This window comes from Myripristis murdjan, chromosome 17 (assembly GCF_902150065.1).
Source record: "Myripristis murdjan chromosome 17, fMyrMur1.1, whole genome shotgun sequence".
In the NCBI taxonomy this organism is placed as follows: domain Eukaryota; kingdom Metazoa; phylum Chordata; class Actinopteri; order Holocentriformes; family Holocentridae; genus Myripristis; species Myripristis murdjan.
Window position 1 is genome coordinate 20,721,997 of NC_043996.1, and position 17,867 is coordinate 20,739,863.

The 17,867-nt window shown below is 40.9% G+C and overlaps 1 protein-coding gene across 1 annotated transcript; it reads right to left on the reverse strand.

Moving 5' to 3' along the window:
* Positions 1-5,628: 5,628 nt before the first annotated feature.
* Positions 5,629-14,510, reverse strand: LOC115375786 (desmocollin-2-like). The gene is made up of 16 exons (XM_030075328.1): positions 14,256-14,510; positions 13,866-13,956; positions 13,563-13,750; positions 13,148-13,243; positions 12,481-12,636; positions 12,175-12,319; positions 11,923-12,071; positions 11,581-11,715; positions 10,982-11,167; positions 10,174-10,421; positions 9,862-10,004; positions 8,908-9,129; positions 8,457-8,678; positions 8,021-8,130; positions 7,514-7,882; positions 5,629-7,056 (listed from the first exon to the last, which is right to left on the reverse strand). The coding sequence occupies exons 1-16, from the start codon at positions 14,295-14,297 to the stop codon at positions 6,859-6,861; spliced, it is 2,700 nt and encodes an 899-aa protein (XP_029931188.1). The 5' UTR covers positions 14,298-14,510; the 3' UTR covers positions 5,629-6,858.
* Between the last annotated feature and the right edge of the window lie 3,357 nt (positions 14,511-17,867).

Sequence of the window (17,867 nt, forward strand, 5' to 3'; positions counted from 1 at the left end):
TCACAGCCGTGCTGAGAATATCTGCCAGTGACGTCAGTGGATTCAAATTTGGCTAGTTAGTTTGCAGAGTAACAAAAAGCAACACAACAGCACCAGAAGCAGAATACAAGTTGCCAGTGCCAAGATTTTAAATAGCGTTCCTGTGTTTTAGGCTGGAATTTTCCTTTAAATTCCAGACTAAAACCTGCACTTAAAGCTAACACAATTTAATTTCAGACTGGCTTATCGGGGGTCTAACGCCTGCGTGAGATTGTGTTTTGTACTCTGGTAAAGTCTGTCCGTCTCTCTCTCAGCACCCCTGCCCAGAGAGTGACACCGAGGCAAATGCGGAGGGCCCACACAGGAGGCGGTATCTGATCTGCCTTATAGATCTTCACTACTGGTGTCACACACTGAGAGCCAGAGAGTCTGCCTCTCTGCACAGACTTAACGCACTGCATCAGGCCCTCAAATCAAGTCACAAACACCCTCATCAAAGTTGTTCCGCACCTCCCGCTTCTGTCTCGGTGTGCAAGCGTATGTGTGTGTGTGTGCGTCAGGCACCGTGCCTCTCTTCTTTACGCTCTTAAGCTACCTGTTTATCCCCCTCCTTCAGTCTATCTATCCCTGTCTCTCTTTCTTTCCCTCTTTCTTTCTACTCAGGCAACTCTTATTCTGCTGATCCATGCACGTTGGCTGCTGACTGTTCAGCTGTGAAATTCTAGCAGTTGGTGCAACATGAGAGCAAGATTTGCAGAGGGCTCACTTTGATTATGGTAACTACAGAGGAAAACACTTTGTCAGGTCATCTATTTCCATTTCATTCAGATGACACCACTGCAATGGCGACTGCAATGTGCTTTCTTACAAGCGAGCATGTGACTCCGGCACACCGAGTCAGACAGGAACTCTTACAACAAAAGCTTTTTTTTTGTCTTTGAAGGCTCTCTGACACCAACACCCTTGTCAGATCACACCTCTGGTCTGTAATCAGGAACTGGTTTCTCACATTCTTTTGCTCTCTCTGTTTGTGGTTGTTTTTTTTTCTCCTTCTTCTTCTGTGAGAGTCTGTTCATTAAACAGATTACGCTGTGCTGCGATTTGACACAGTTGTTGAGCCGATGTAGCGCTCAACCTCACATGTGTTGGGCCAAAGCCGTGCTAAGAATTCGTCTCGTAAGATTCTTCAAAGTCACACCACCTGACCAGGAGTGTGGGCTGTTGTGGGAAGCCTCAGCTGGGCGAGGATAATTAACACAGGACCTAGTGTATGATTCTAACATGCTGTGTCTCCGCTGCGACCTCATCTCGCGTTTACTATGCAAGAAACGTTGTGTTCGGCTGATAAACACAAATAGACGCCTCAGCCACACACCTAAACAGTCGACCGAGGTGGTTGGGAGGTGTGATTGTGGAGACGAGTGGTCACAGCAGTGGTCAACCTCATCCATTCCTTTGATACAATAATGAATCGGAGGCTTTTCCCTCACTGAGTTGTTACCATGGTTGAAATGTGATGGCGAGGCAGTAGTTTGATAAATGGACTCCTGCGTGTTTCATTCTCATCTCTACAGGAGAAATGAGATGAAAAACCGGCCTCAGATGATGCTGTTCTGTCCCGAGCCTGATCGCATGCTCCATTTCTGTTACATGACAATTGATTTTCCTATGTTTTCGCTATTTACCGCTTGGAGGAAATTGCTGAATGTTGAATGCAAAATATTTTCATGTACAAAATGTAATGTCAAAACAATGTCAACACTCCCTCGCGCTTCCCCTTCCACGCTTTTATCATGTGCGTCATTCACGTCCTTGTGTCCACTGTTATGGATTACCACTGATATGAGGCCTCTGTTCAGTAAAAACTATGCAGAGACCTCATCATTTAAATCCAGGGAGAAATGACATGTTTATTCAGGCAGCGCTTATGAAGGTCATTCCATACATTAGTCTTTTCTAGAGGACATCAGCCATATGAGGCTATGTTAAGAGATCGATGGCGAGAAGTAACCATAACTATAAAACATATGGTCATGCTTATAAAATGTTATTCATCTTTTGCATGCTGTGTTTAACCCCACTGCAATTTGTGTGATTGATTTTGAATATTTCCCGGCATCTGTTTAAAAGAAACTTTGGGATAAGAAAATATGAGAAATGCATAAATTTGGACTGTGCTTAGATATTTCTCTATAAGTATAAACTGCAAGAGAATTGAATGTATTAATCTACAATAGAATTTACACACATATTCTTTGGTCTGTTTATGACTTGAATCCTTTTGATTAATTAAGAGACAGATCTCTTACTGCTGCTTTCCGCTGCTAAACAGATTTATATAATAAGATGTAAGCTGCGTATTTAAAATAAATGTGAATGATATAGGCTGCAAGTCTTGAAAGAAACAAAATGGCCCCAACAATTATTGACTGATAAATTTAAGATCTTGCATAATTAATGCACACATAATTTAAAGGCACACATATACTTCCACATGGAGTATGTTAGGGTTGATGACTGAGGCATAAGGTTGTGACGTGACTACAAATTCAAGAAAGTTGTTGTCTCTTTCTGTGTGTCAAAATGTGAGATAAATATCCCTATCAATAGCTTTTGGAACAAAATTCTGGTATATTTGTTATTCATTGTCTTTGATTCTCACAGATTAATGTCATGGAAGGGAGAGCAAAGTACAAAATATAAAAGTCTTTTTGAGGCACCTAGAATTGCAATCACAAGAGTTTTAAATGAAGCTCAGGTCTGCCCATGCACCATCGCTGCTGGCATATACAGAGTCTTGGCTTGAGATGCTGGAGTGGCGGTGAGACAGCATCTCACATCACTTCTAATGAACATGGAGGTGAAGAAACACATGCAAGAGGAAGCCTGACCTTGTTAGAGAAGTGACACTAAGCATTAATGAAGGGCACTAAGAGCATGCAATAAGTGTACAGTCTAGCATATGCCACATCTAAACATGATGTGGCTTCTGTCACAACCTGTCACATCAGTCCCCTTTAACGCCGCTGTCATGACTCCACAGCTTAATTGAAGTGATTTCAGGTGTTCAGTTACACTTGTGACAGACAGGGGAAGCAGAGGAAGTGTCTTGACTGAAATCAGGCACCTTCTAAAAATACGCCCCTCCGCCACCTCCAGAGCACGACATCCAACACAGATGAGAGGTAAGTGTGACACCTAGTGTCACTGAAGGTTACAGCAGCTTGTTTTCATAATACCCTCCTATGGGGAGAGTGCAAATTAGTGGTACATCAATCACTTGAATCAATACAGGTCCTAATTCCCATATATCTCCATAATACATCCCAATAATCTGAAAGGGAGCCCTTAATGGGAAACTTAGATCCAATGATTTAATGATTCACAAGCTAAATTCTATAATATATGCACGACTTGGTGTGGCCTTGTGCTTCCCCGAGCCATATTGTTCAAAACTGATATGCAGTACATGAAAAGTTATGCATTATATTCTAAGGCCAAAGCCAACAGGGGGTTAATAAGTTATTGTGAACCTGAAGTGTGCTCCACGTTCTTGGCAGCTGAAGAAACTACTCCATATTGAACTCAGATGGAGCCAAGTGCCCTCAGACTCTCTGGTGGAGGGCGAAAACACCCTATCTGGAGAGATTGTTTTCACAGTATGCCGAAAACTAATTACAAGCAATAAATTAATTTCACGCTACTGCTTTAGAATTAATTGCATCTTTAAAGAAGTGACTGGAAGTGATGGCTCAAGCAGCAGCGATAAGAGTGGACAGACAAAGTGCTCTATTAAATTACGTGGCTTATCGGTGCCATTGCCTCCCATTAGGTTGTACTTTATGATCCTTAAAGGCAAAAAAAAGTCTAAAGTTCTTGTTTGTTGTTGTTTTAATTGCTGGTGAAATATTTTTTTTGTCATCCGGCGCATAATATAGCACACTGCATATGTTTGCTATAGGGGAGCTGTTCATGTTGTTGGTGCAGTAGCTCCTCTTACAGCCATATATCTTGTGTTTTCTGTGAGGTTTAGAATGTAAATGTGTCTGGATTCACAGTGAAAGCAGGAGTAGTGCATCCATCTTATTACGTAAGATGCTTGCTGCTGTCATACAAAACTCACTTCTGTGGATTTCATTTTGAGTGTATGTGAGACATTTAACAACCAATGAGTAATAATCTGCTATAATAAACGTATAGTAACCCTGGCTGCCTGGTGTTAACAGGTCATCATTGCGACATTGTCATTAATCATAGACAAGAAGACACTGAAACACACCCACAACAGAAAAAAAAAAAAAAAACAACACATACACAAGACCCATGCTAAATATTTGCATAATTCATCATAACTGTAACTGCTTCCAGAAACCAATTTGAATCTTTATAGTCGTACTTTTGTTTTGTGGGTTTCCTGAATGCGAGTTAAACAAAGGGCATTTATTTCTATAAAGAATGGCATTAAAAAACTCTTCCTGGGTGCAGTATGGGTAATAGAAGTGTAGCCTGTGTCTGTTGAGCCTTCTTTAGATATTTAGGTTAACTGCTCATTTTCATTATTTTGAGTTGAGTGACTTTTCAAGATACTCCTAATTGGCCCCAGTGGGATTTTGAGCAAAAACCCTTGATGTTCACAGCTCGTTCACATCCTCCCATAATTGTGACAGTATTATTGTAATCTGTGCAGATAATATTGTTGTATTTTTAACAGGATTTCAATGTTTGATCATAGCGAGAGACCAGTTCCATTCTGAGATTTAATTTCCTTTTCTCGCTTTCCGCTGTCATCTTTGATACTCATCACCACAATCACATGACAGATGGTCCTTTCTGGGCCCTCTAATCATATTTTCAGCTTCAGATTTCAATTCATCAAATTGAAACATGATTTGCATATCATCTAAGCAATACAAATATTGTAGATTGGCATTGTTCGTGAACACTAGTTCGTTTTCTATATTAACTATAGGCTCAATAATCCATAATCTCCCTAAACCAAATAAGATTTTACTCATCTGGGATTTGAATTGGAGTTTGGGCTTCAATGCATTTGTTATACTGTATTACTTATTTATGGATGCCTCTGCATAATGTAGATAAGCTTGTTATCTACAGAATCTCACCATTCTAAATCCAATCTTATAAATCATTTATTTCAAGTGACGCTGATTGGAACCACCAGTGAACTTTCTGCCACTCTAAGATCAACAGTTTGAAAGACAGTGGCCAAAAAACTTTTTTTTTTTTTGCTGATTTGAATAAACAACTATGTGTAAATAACCTTGCGGTAAGTTTGGGATGCTCTTAAAGAGATTAAAACCACAAAGCTTGAGGGCTGCAGGTATACAGTAAGCATGGAGAAGAGTGGGTAATTATCGACAAACCACAATACCGGGTGCTTAAGTGCACTGCTGTGGCCTTCCAGTGAGGGGAGCTAAACATTGGCCAGAGGGTGAAGAGGTAGTTTATGAGCAACATCGTGCAGCTGATATTGCATAAGCCGAGAGGGAACCACACCCAATGAATCATTCATTGGAGTACAAACTTAGAATGAGCTGCATGAGCCACTGCTTCTCCCTGTTTTATCTTGTTCTCACCCTCACAGTGCAAGAAAGCTCTCATTCATATTTTATTTACAAATTGCTCTTTAATAAAAAAAGTCATAACACAATACATATTTGTACATTGCCTAAAATCCACATGGCATGAAAAGACCTTAAGTGCATTGCTGAACTAGATTTAAAATGCTTATAATTTGTGCAATAGCAATTATTTTGAGTCCAAAAAATGTTGCAGCACTTGTGTTTCTGGAGAAAGAAACGGATGTAATTTCCCCACCCTTGTTACTTTGTAATAGAGTTGAAGAGTTGCATTACAGCTACCTTTACCATTGTCCGATACCACAATCAAAAAAATTGTTCGTTTTTGACCATATAACTAGACATGATAGAATATAGACCTAACAAAGAAATATGGAGCTCAGGTTTGTTCAACTTTGTACACTAAATTCTTGAGAACAGGTTCACTGACATTCTGGATGAACACCAAGGAGGTTCTTTCTTTCAGCTAAGTCATATATTCAGACAGTTGATGGAAATGTGAATGACACTTCGCTCCACCCGATCACACCCTTTTCCTGACTTTCACAGGAATACTGTCGAACTGTCTCAATAACTTCAAGGACCCTGAGGGCTCGGGCTACGCCCTGCAACATGTTTATGGATCACCGCAGGCCTGTAATGTGAGACTAAGCACATGTCATGACATTTCTGTCTTTTTCTCTAAAATATTAAGGCAAGTATGCATGTTCCAGCTTATTGAAAAAAAACTGACACCCCAACGCTAAATGGTACAATCAACTGGCTGCAGATTAACAGTAATACCCAAAATACCTCAAATGTTTCCTAGTCTGTAATAAACAATACAAATAACTAAAAAACTGAAGAAATAGAAAAATACATACTGGGCTGATCAGGCAATAGCAGTCAAAAAACGTATTGTACATTGAATTGAATTTATTTTAATGTCAAATCTGATCAACATTTCAGATCCTTACTGGACAAAGGGACCTGATTTGACATTAAAATGTTGGGGAGGAATTTTAAATTCAATGTGTGAACTAACTACCAGTATAGCCCACAAACAAAGAATCGTAGAGCCAAAAATAGGCAGTACACAATATATGTACATCTAACCACAGTTTTCAGTGCAAAAGGCTTTTTGCCACAAAAACATGAGCGGCACAGTGTGCAGACAAAACTATTTTTTTTCATCTTCTCCTTCCTGTTCAGTGTCCTACTAAACAAAAACAAGCCAAGCCCACAGCTCTGTACATCCTGCCCAATTAAAACAAACACTTTTTTTTTCCAGTTTCATTGTTCATCTCTTTGAGCAGATATCTGCTAGAGTTTTGAACTTTGGATCTAGTGTGTTTAGGAAGTCAAGATTGTCCTGGTTGCCTTGGTCACTGCAGCATCCCACGGAGCCAGCCGCAGAGCCCTCCCCCTCAAAGCCATATGAATGGAGGATATCATCCGCATAGCGTCCCCCCTCCTCCGTCCCCAGATAGGACAGCTTCTACAAAGACAAAGTGGAAAGGAGAGGGAGCGAGTGATTAGTTCTTGTCGAGCAAGTCGGGGAAACTGCCTGATGGGAAAGGAGATACTACACTATGTGATATTACAGAATTTCTCAGGATATGACTGGCAGATATTACACATTGAAAAGACAAACAACTCACCAACCAGTTAAGAAATATTAAAGTTTACAGAGGAGACCATAGTGCTTTGAACAATGAGAGGTTACACTACACATGAGAATTGTCCATGCTTTTACAGATAGGAGTTATTAAACCTCAGAGAATGAAACATGTGCTCACCTAGACATTTTTACAACACAATTCTGCCACGTTTACACTATTTGCTCACCTCCTCTATAGCCTTTCCTTAAATTTATCTGTCTTCAGTGTTTCAATGGTTTGCTTCAGTCAATCCTGAAAGAATATCTAAACTTAATAACTATGATGTCACATTACCTGCTGTAGATAGCGTCCATTTGTCTGCCAGGTGTGATGAAGTGCAGAGTCATAGAAGAGGTGTCTCTTGTCAACCGCAAAACTGCTGCCTCCAAACTGTCCAGTGCCAAACTGTCCGGTACCAAACTGTCCGGTACCAAACTGTCCGGTACCAAACTGGTTACCGTACTGGCCAGAAGAGAATTCATTCTGCTCTCCGGTCACCATCACACCACTGGACTTGAAAACGCCACTCTCCTGCATGGCGAAGCCTCCAATCGTGCTTGAGCTCTTGTTCCCCTGCCAGTCTGCATTCAAGGCAGAACCCTTAACTGAGGAATTCCCTGGCTGCTCAATCCCAGTATTGGGAACAATGATTAGATTTGAATCCTGGAAAGGGAAACAAAAAAAAACAACAAACAGACAATGAGACGATCAAATAAATAAGGAAAAAAAAAAGTATGGATGAAAATCAGGTCCCCTCACAACGGTGTGACGCAGGCGCCGCTTTCATTATTATACACTTACCACTTGATCCCCTGGGGCCTCAATGTTTGATTTGAGCAAGACTCCACTGCTTTCACCCAGTTCCTCCCATTTGTTATTCTTTGTCACACAGAAAAAGCAAAGCAATAAACCTGCAATAAGAAAACAAACATCATGTTTGCGACGTGTTCAATAGCTGAAACCGTGTTCACAATAAACAGTGCTGTATGTATGGAAGGAATCACAAGAGAAAGTGCAAGTCACAGTTTCAACAAGTTTCACTGCTATCCACCACAACCCCGAACCCTGACTGAAATGTACAATTCAGTGACGGTGGGGAAACCTCAATGACACCTTCAGCTTTTCAGTATTCTGCCCACACTCCTACATGTGTTCTCACAAGTTCTTCTGTCTCTTTATAGCCTTCTCATGATCTAGACACAATTCTGCTGACAAGAGTATAGCAGATGGGACTCACAGAGCAGTAAGAGGAGGGCCAGAGGCAGCAACATAGCCAGCAAAGCCAGTGCCCCTAATGACACAGAGCTTTTCACGTCCGGGCAGGCCCCATTCCTGCACTGGCAGATCCTCACGGTCACCATCTGTGTTTTACCAGAACCCTGCAGATCATTAACCTCGACGGGGACAGTGTATATCCCTGTAGGAAGCTCCTTGGTCTGCTTCAGTGTAGCTGCCGTATCTGAGGAGGAAACATGTACATGCAAATATTATGTTAACTGCCTCCAAGTAATGGAAAAGGCGCACTCCGCGGAGTACTTTGATGTTGACACTAGTATTTGAAGACAGGTAAGTGTAACAGTTCATTATTGAAACATTGTGTTGTTTTCTTCTTCTAAAGGGCATGCACTGACAAAAGTAGATCAAATGGGTAAAGAGGAAATGAGAGCAATCACATTGTAATAATTTACCATTTAACGCCTCGATAGCCCAGTTGCCATCGTGGTCCGCTCCCATTGCAAATCTGAAGGGGGCAGAGAAGGGAGGCTGGTCTTTGTCTTCAGCCACAACCAGCACAGAGCCCAACTCTTCGTCTTTGTCACACAGCACCAGCTCCTTGTCCGGGACCTCTGGGACGTGGTCGTTGACATCTTCCACCTGAATGATAACTGTCCCCGTGCCTGTTTTGAGGCCTGAAATGAAGTGGAGGAGTTTTAATAAAAGACACTACATGTTAGTGACAGAGTAAAAACTAGACCTAGTCAGAAGCAGTTGATGCAGTTGTTACAGAGCCCCTTCTATCTGTCTGACTGATCTGCATTCTGACATCACATGAATGTTAATTATCTTGGTCATGATGTAAGATACACCTAAGATAACAGCCAAATTTTCCCAAGAAAGCTGATGATTAACTGTAAGCGGCTTGTCAGCCACACACCTCATACTAATTCTTGCACAATATAAGAAAAGCTATTTGTTCAAACAGCAAGGGTGGAGCTGGTTTTGGCAATGACCTGAGGCTGCGTTGTCAACACCAACAAAAGATGTCAAGCAAGATAACAAACAGATTCTCTTGAGGAAATGTGACATGTACTCTAAACACCCTCCCATAACAGAGTGCCCCAGTGTTTTAATCTAATGACATGACTGGGTATTTGTCACACCCTGGGACAGACAATCCCGGAAACACATGTGGGTACAGAACTGGGCAAGAATTCAAACACAGACTGTTCTTGGCTTCGTTTTTAATTATGTGGTGACAGATGAACTAGTATGCTGGGCTGTACTCTTCTGCGTATGAAAAAACAACAACACAGAAATTCCAATAATACAGTATAAGCTGAAGTTCTGTAATGGAGTCCGTTCTTAAATTGCAACACATCATTAACTGACAACTGTACACATTGCACTTGGCATTGACTTACTAGCATCCACAGCCTTCATGGTGATGTTGTAAATTCCATCTTGGAGTAACTGGGACTCTCTGTCAATTGTGTCTACAACCTTCAGCTCTCCTGAATTCATATCTACATCGATCCAGGAGGTTGGGTCTGTGACCTTGTAGTACCTGAGAGGCACAGCAGAAGAAAGAAGTCATGTAGGATCAGATTCTTCAATTCGGTGGTGAAAGTCTGCCCTCAAGTGTTTAACAGAAGTAATGACGCAGACTCAAAACCCTTGTGCCGGAATTCAAATAACAGTGATATTGGCTTTACTGAAGGAGTGAGAGTACTTACTTAATGCCTGCGCTGCTCTTGGTCTCAGGATCGGCGGCTGTATAACTTCCGATCACTTTGTCCTTTTCCGTGTCCTCTCTGACGACAAAGCGTATGGTGGGAGCTGTGAACTCTGGACCCTCATCGACATTGGTGACAGTCACATCGACAGGGATGGATACCCACGAGGCCTTGGCACCCTCCAGCTCAGCCTGGTTACGTGCCGTGACCTCCAGCTTGATGTTTTTCATCTTCTCGTAGTCTAAAGGCTGGAACAACGGGAAGACATGAAAAGAAATGTGGTGTAAACACAACTGTGATCATGACACCATCTAATTATCAACCGTGTGGGCTACTTGCACTCATGATATGAATGTATTGTGGTTTATGTTTTGTTTTATTTGTCTGGTCTGTGTTTGTTTGTGTGTTGTCGGTTGTCATTCCGGTTTTATTACTATATGCACTGATTTTAAATTGTAACGTATAATTTTGATGTTGGGTTGGATTATCAGTGCACCCCAAGGGACTGGTCTTGGAAACTTGATTTGTGCACAGTACACTGGAAACTGCTTTTGTAAATGTTATCTGAACTTGTCCCTTACAAATAAACTAATGACTAAGCTAAATGGGTTGTGACTGCTCTACCACTATTACATAATTAACATAGACCAACATTTTACATAAGATAAGAAATCTTTATCTCATATTTTCCCAGTAAGAACCGATAACTCCACACAATTTATTGATAGCACACCAAAGAACAGATCCTGTCAACAAAACAAAGCAAAAATGACTAATATAGTACGATTTCATGTGAAAGCTGTTTCACCTTTGAGGTGTACAGAAGCCCCTCGTTTGTTTTGGGGTCTCTCTCCATCCTGAAATAGCCGTTTTCATTTCCTTTCGTGATCAGAAATTGGGAATTCCAGTTTGGCGTGTTCTCTAAATCCTTATCCTCAACTGGGATTCGGAGGATTAGTTGATCACTCTGGTTCTCCTCCACGTTGACATCATACTAAAAGGCAAAGACAGCTGGTTAAACACAATTAGTCAAATCACCGTTCAAACAAGTTCCAAATACGCCTAACTTCCAGGAACATTAGATAACTCAAAAACCACACCTCTTTTTGCTTGACGGTGTAGTCTGTGTGTAGTCTCAAAACAATGCAGTAACAGGTAAACAGTGAGATATTACCATTATTAAAAGTGAATTATACAAAACTGCACAGGACTGAATGAAGTGAGGACTCCTTTTAGACGAAACTGACAAAAATAAAGGGAACAATCTGAAATGTGATTTCAGATTGATGTGAGTCCATCTGCTGATGAATTTACATGTTTATCACACTGTTTTTGGTCAGCTGAGTCTACACCAAATAACTCTCAATTTCTCATAGTGCACCTTTAAAGTAATTGCTAACCACTTACATTGGTCTTTGTGAAAGTTGGAGGGTTGTCATTGATGTCACGCAGGGTAATTGTTGCTGTGGCTGTGTTGGACAGAGCGCCCTCTCCACCGGACATGTCGGCGATCTGTACTGTGACTAAGTGCGTGTCCTTCACCTGAGGAACAAAAGTAGTTTGTTTCAAATTACGTGAATGCTGATCAACAGTGTGCTAAGGGGTAAAGAAACCAAAACAGAGCTTTTCTGCTAAATCATAAGAACATCACTGATCACAGCCCTGAGTGAGAGATTTTCATACCTCACTGTCCTTCTTCCTTTTTCACATTAGGTGACTGAAAAAAATTGTTCAAGTAATGATCCTCACCTCTCTGTCCAGGGTTTCTGTTACTGTGCTGATGACACCTGTCTCTGGCTCGATGGCAAACAGGTCCGTTCCAGTCAAGAGGGAATACTTGATCTTGGTGTGGGGTGTGCCTTCCTGGTCTCTGTCTGTGGCACTCACTTTCCCCACCACTGTTCACGTAGTGTAAAAGATGTTCATTAATCGTTCATCTTTCACAGTGAAGGTCTGATTTGTCTCAATCACTGACATGATGTGCACTTTTAAGTTTCTCACCTGCTTTTGTTTGCTCCAGCACTGAGAACTGGAGCGGGCCTGTGAAGGTTGGCTCGTTGTCATTCAAATCGGTAATGTTCACAATGATGTTCAAAGGCCGGTCTGTCTCTTTGTTTGTGTTTCTGTCATAAACTCTGGCAATAAACTGCAAGGAAAAGACCCATTTTATGAGGCTGACAACCCCAAGCAGACACTCAACTGTACTGAGTGTACAATATTTCACACCATAGTGGTAGCTTTTTGATTTTCAATCTGATTGAAAAGTTTGTCATTGCCATTCAACAATCTCCTTTGGGTTCTACTCACTTTTATTATTGGGTACTCTTCGCGGTCCACTGGCTTTAACATCAGCAATTCCCCAGAGTACCTCTCGATACTGAACACACCCACCGGGGGCTCTGTAACCCCAGGTCCACTGACGGTGTAGTACATCGAGTTTTCGTCTACTGTATCTGATCTTACCTATACCAGCAAACACAAGATGAATTATTATTTTTACTCATGTAACATGGTACCTCTAGTCTAATTATGGCGGTGTACATGTGCTTCCTTTGCATCATGAAACAATTTGAAATAGACCAAGGAGGAAAAAATGCAGCTATTACCACATCATATTCCAGGCAGGTTCCAACAGATAAATTACAAGTGCAGGTAAAAGCGAGGCAGAGCAAGAACAGGAGATAAGCACTAAGTAAACACAAAGCAATGTACTCTGTAGGCGTGTCCGTGTGGCTGAGTTAGTTAATCAGGGAGGAACAAAACAGATCTGGGCTCTGGGAGACGAGGAAGGCAAGTGCAGCATCTTCAGCTAATATTTTTTATGTTTTTATTGGTTATTATTTTCATTTGCAAGATAAGAGAGCTTGCCAATCTGTTTTGAAAATACTGTAACACATAGAAATAAATGAAAGATGTTGTGCTGCGTGCAATATAACATATAAATTCTTTTTAAAGCATTTTCCAAGAAATTTACCGGGCCAAGATTTCTTTTGACAGTGTTCTCTGGTATGTCAAATGGTGGGATGCCCCAGCGTCTTTTGGAGCGCCTCAGGAAGCCATTGTTTGGTACCTGTCACATACACACAGTTAAAGGAAATTTAAGATCATTTTGTGATTACCATTTTGAGCTACAGCATGTTGTGTGTCTGTGTGTCTGTGTGTGCGTTTGTGTTGTATATTGCAGTTTCATGAGTGTATGGGTGCATGTGTGCATGTGTATTTTATATTTTTATGATGTACAATCATGTATCTATATCTCTCTAATTTTTTATTAATGTGAATTCTGCTTCTATTCAGTCGTCAGCTGTGAGCATGAATGTAAATAAAGTCAACTACACAGCAAATGAAATGAGCATAAGGCAGCTTTACTGCTCTTTTCCTGTTCTCACCGTCTGCGCGACAAGACGAACTACCATCTCGGTTTTCTGTCCACTGGAGTCCTCAGCCCAGAGAGAAAATGTCCGCCCTGTGCTTGTCAGAGTGATTTTAGACAACGCTATGATTGTCCTGTTGCTTCCTACAGTGAAGCTCGGATCACTTGTTGTGAGGACGAATTTGGGGCCACAGTCAACATTACCTGAAGTGGAAGAGGTTAAAGAGGAAATGAGGCTGTATAGGGACAAGGGGATCTGCTGTGAAAGTTACCATAATCATAACATCTTTTTGATGTTTCAACCTTTGCAGGGGCTCACCTGTGGAGATGACATGCCCAGCCGGGATTGTCTGTGGCACTACTATGTGTATAGAGTTGGGGGGAAAGCATGCCTTCCCATAGGACAGCATCTGGAGTAAGAGATACAGCCTGGGTCAGTCATATATCAAATTAGGCTGATCATAATGCTGACTCTAATACAGTAAGAATTAAATAAAGTAAATAAAGTAGCAATTTCAAAGGCAATCATTATTATTATCATTATTTTAAAGGAAGTTGTTAATTTTATTTGTAAATGTATAGCTCATACAGCAGATTAATTTATTGTAACCAGCTTACTTTCACTTGCGACATCAGAGGTCTATACTTAAGTCCATAAAGCGACTTAGTGATAGAGAATAGTCAGTAAAATCATCATTAATTTACTCACCAGTGTGATCGTGATTATGTAGAAAACGAAAGACTGCGCCATATTAGTAGTTTCCAGCGAAACTGAGGAAAAAGGTGCTGTGTACTCCACTGAACGTGTGGGCGCTGAGTGAATCAATCACCCGGTGACAAGCTGATATCTATCCGAGTGTGTCGTTGACTTTACGAGAATAAGTTTATGTGTCCTGTCACTTGCGCTCTCACCTAAAGACCAGCAGGTTTTCTCCCACCCAAAGTGTCAGTCCTGCTGGAGGTGACGCATTCAGGCTCTGACACACCTGTGCTGCCCCACCCAGGCGCAGCTTATTTGGCTCTGTTTGTGCTGTTGCTATTCCGCTTCTTTTCTTTTCTTTCTTTTTTTTTTTTCCCCCGGTCTCTGTCTCTGAACACGTCGACTCTGAAAAGCCGAAACTGAATATGAGCCATAACTTTATTTTCTTCCTACCAGCAGGAGGCAACCTTGCCTAAGAATCGGCCTTATAAAACAGCCAAAGTAATCCTGTATTGTGTGTAATGCTATACAGATGTGAAAGCAAAACCATAAACTATGCAGTATCCCATGAGAATATTGTAGTTACAGCATAAAAGATTTTTTTTTTTTTTTTTAAATATACTATAAAGTCCCATAAGGTCTTCATAATCATATTAATCCATTTGGAAATATTGTAGGAATATTATAGTGATTTTGGTCCTGGTGAAGTGTCCTTTCAGTCCAGCATGCTGCAGAATAAAAGCGTACACTACAGAAATATATCCATCCACTTCCACAAATTATCCACTTTGTCACTGAGACACTGACTTGTTTACATGTGTTTGTTTTTCCAGAAAGAACATCTCGCCGGAGAAGCCTCCAACAAGGCTACACTTAAGAGAGGATATGACCTCCGTTTGCCCCTCCTTTCACAGCCACTGAAGTCCACTGGAGCATGCGGGTAGGAGGAACAGAAATGGGCTCCTCTCTAACACCACAGGAATGTGTGTTGAATGGGGCTGATGTGGGGGAGGCTCTGCTCGCACCGCACCGCTCGCACTATCTCTCCAAACTGCTGATAAAACTGGAGTGTTAGGAGCCAGCAGCACTGGGCCTGTGTCGCTCAAAACTGTCCCATGTCAGTGCAGATTAAAAGAGGACAGGCTTTAATTTTTCATAATGTAAGGAGAAAGGAAAAGAGAGAGAGAAAAAAAAAAGAATTTCAGGAAGACTGTTACGCTGTGGGGTCATGGGTGTGGACATAATGAAAGGGCTTGGGGAGGTGGGGGGGTGGGGGGTTCTTAACGCTTTACTGCAAAACAGACTCAGCAAAATGCCATCTTCTGTCGTTCTCTAGTGAAAATGAAAGGGAATTACGTTGGACACAGGCAGGAGCTTGGTCTACGTGCTCAGTAAACACACAAGTATTTAGCGTAGGTAAATATTAATTCCCTCCTGTGGTGGTGTTCTGTCTGACCTGACTTTCCCACATTAGTTCCAGTAATCCAATAATTGTAATGTGCTGTTGTGACTGGTTATGAACGGGTGTTTTAGTTTCTTCAACAATGAAGCCGTACCTCGCTGGTGACTAGCCGGTGAGTCAGGTGTGAAACTTTACCCAGGACGCTGAACTTAAGAGGACCTATACGGCTCAAAATATCAGCCTGGAGTCATTACGTGATTAAATACTGCAACCGGATTTGAATTTGATTACAAGATCAAAATGAGCTCAAAGTGTTTCCTTTGTGAAATTTGAGTGTAATATTGTTATTAGAGTAGGTATTAATGAAATTCATACAGATATGCAGCAGAATTATTATAGTGTTGTATTTCTCATTAGTTTTTGTTTTTATTTTGTCTTATTTCATTTAGGGTATACTAATTTCAGTTATTTTTTAATTGTATAAAAATATTTAGTTTTAGTTTACTTTTCGTTAGTTTAAGTATTAGTTTTATTTTTATTTTTAATGATGATTATATATTTAATGACGGGTGTCTGGTGTAAGATTTAAGAAGTTCAGAATAGGTATTACAATACAAACACAACACTGTGTGAAGGCAGTTGACTCCCAGTAAACATCCCAGTCTCAATGAACATCAGCACAGATTCTCAGTTTTAGTTGTTTTTTTTTTGTTTTGTTTTTTTTCTAAAGTCTCTTATGTCTTTTTTCTAATGTTTTACATTTTTCCATAAGCCATTTTTTCCATATCTAGTTTTAGTTTTTAGTGTCGTTTTAGTTAACTATAATAACCTTGGTTAGCAGTTCCACCGTCTGCAGTGCAGTGTGTCCATTTTAGTCAGTTTAATCTTCAGTCACTACGTCTTGTTTTTCTTAGAACAAGTGAAAAAATCTGTCACTACCACTTTTTTTTTCAATGCTAATCAGCTTGTTTCCAGAATTCTATTGAATCAAGTGTCATGTTCGTGGTACTAGTGGACTGATCTGCCTTCTTCTTCTGTCTTGTTCCAACATATTTTGTACAAATCAACAAGTGAAGCTGCACTGGAGGCAAGAGAGATCATCCCACCCCACTGGCAGAGTTTAAAACAAGATTTCAAGACTGAAATTTGTGTCTAAATGACATAAGACTATATTTTTCAGAGCGCAACAATATGCAAAATTTCAACATCAGTGAGAAGTATTTTTATGCAAATCAACAACGTCACTCTTTCCTCTCTGCTGCTGGCTGGTGATGATGACAAACGCTTACTCCAGGTGTTTCAGCACTCTCTTGCAAGAGGATTTGCGTCAACTATTAAGGCAGTTGCACAATTATCCAATAAATGACAGTGACAAATCGATCCCTGAGGTAAGAAACTTCTCGTGAATTGACTTATTCAACCTGTCACTACTCCTCCTCTCTAATTAGGTTCCTTGGTGCAGAGAGAGAGTGAGAGAGAAGGGTGGGGCACCTATGCAATATGTGAGGAATACTATGCGGTTGCCACAAGCCACTTGGTCTTGGAAAATGATGTGACTACTCAAACATCTGTGCGATTGAACTATGTACTCTGTGATACCGTGCATGTTGAGACACATGAAATGTTAAGTGTTATTTGATACTATTTTGAAATTTGCTGCAGCTCCACACTGCAGGTTTGCTTTTTTCACGAGAACTCTGCATGAAGCACACATAAAACTGACATGTGTGACCACTACATGTTCCCATGTACTGCACATTTTAATAATAAAGAAATTATCATTGTAACACACTGCATGTTAGAGGCTAAGAAATGTATTCTTTCACAGGTAAACACACCTTTCCAAAATGACCAAATACAGGCATTATGCAACAGAATGATGGTTTTCAGGAGAGTCAGAACATGTATCTTCCACACAGGACATGCCACAAACTGCAGCAGGATTATCGAAATTGGTCATATTTTTTAGACACGCCCTGCACCTGTGACACTTTACACAGGGGCCTCACTCACTGCCACGTCTCAAAACCTGTTCATGCAAACTGAAGCTTGATGGTGTTCTTTAGATATTACAGAGCCCCTGCACTCAAAACAGTGTTTTTTCTTATGTTTATGTCCCCTAAAATGTATGACCTTGCCAGCACTGCTTGTATCTGGGCAGAGTTTATCACTAGAGAGGTGTTTTCACAGTCCTCTACGGAAGGCGGCGATGTCTGTGC

Excerpts from the sequence above, each read along its gene's own strand:
- LOC115375786 (XM_030075328.1), bottom strand. The coding sequence starts at position 14,297 with ATGGCGCAGTCTTTCGTTTTCTACATAATCACGATCACACTG. Across the intron at positions 10,005-10,173 it reads AAGAGCAGCGCAGGCATTAA|GTACTACAAGGTCACAGACC; the intron begins GTAAGTACTCTC and ends TGTGCCTCTCAG. Across the intron at positions 8,131-8,456 it reads GGCCCTCCTCTTACTGCTCT|GTTTATTGCTTTGCTTTTTC; the intron begins GTGAGTCCCATC and ends TTCTTATTGCAG.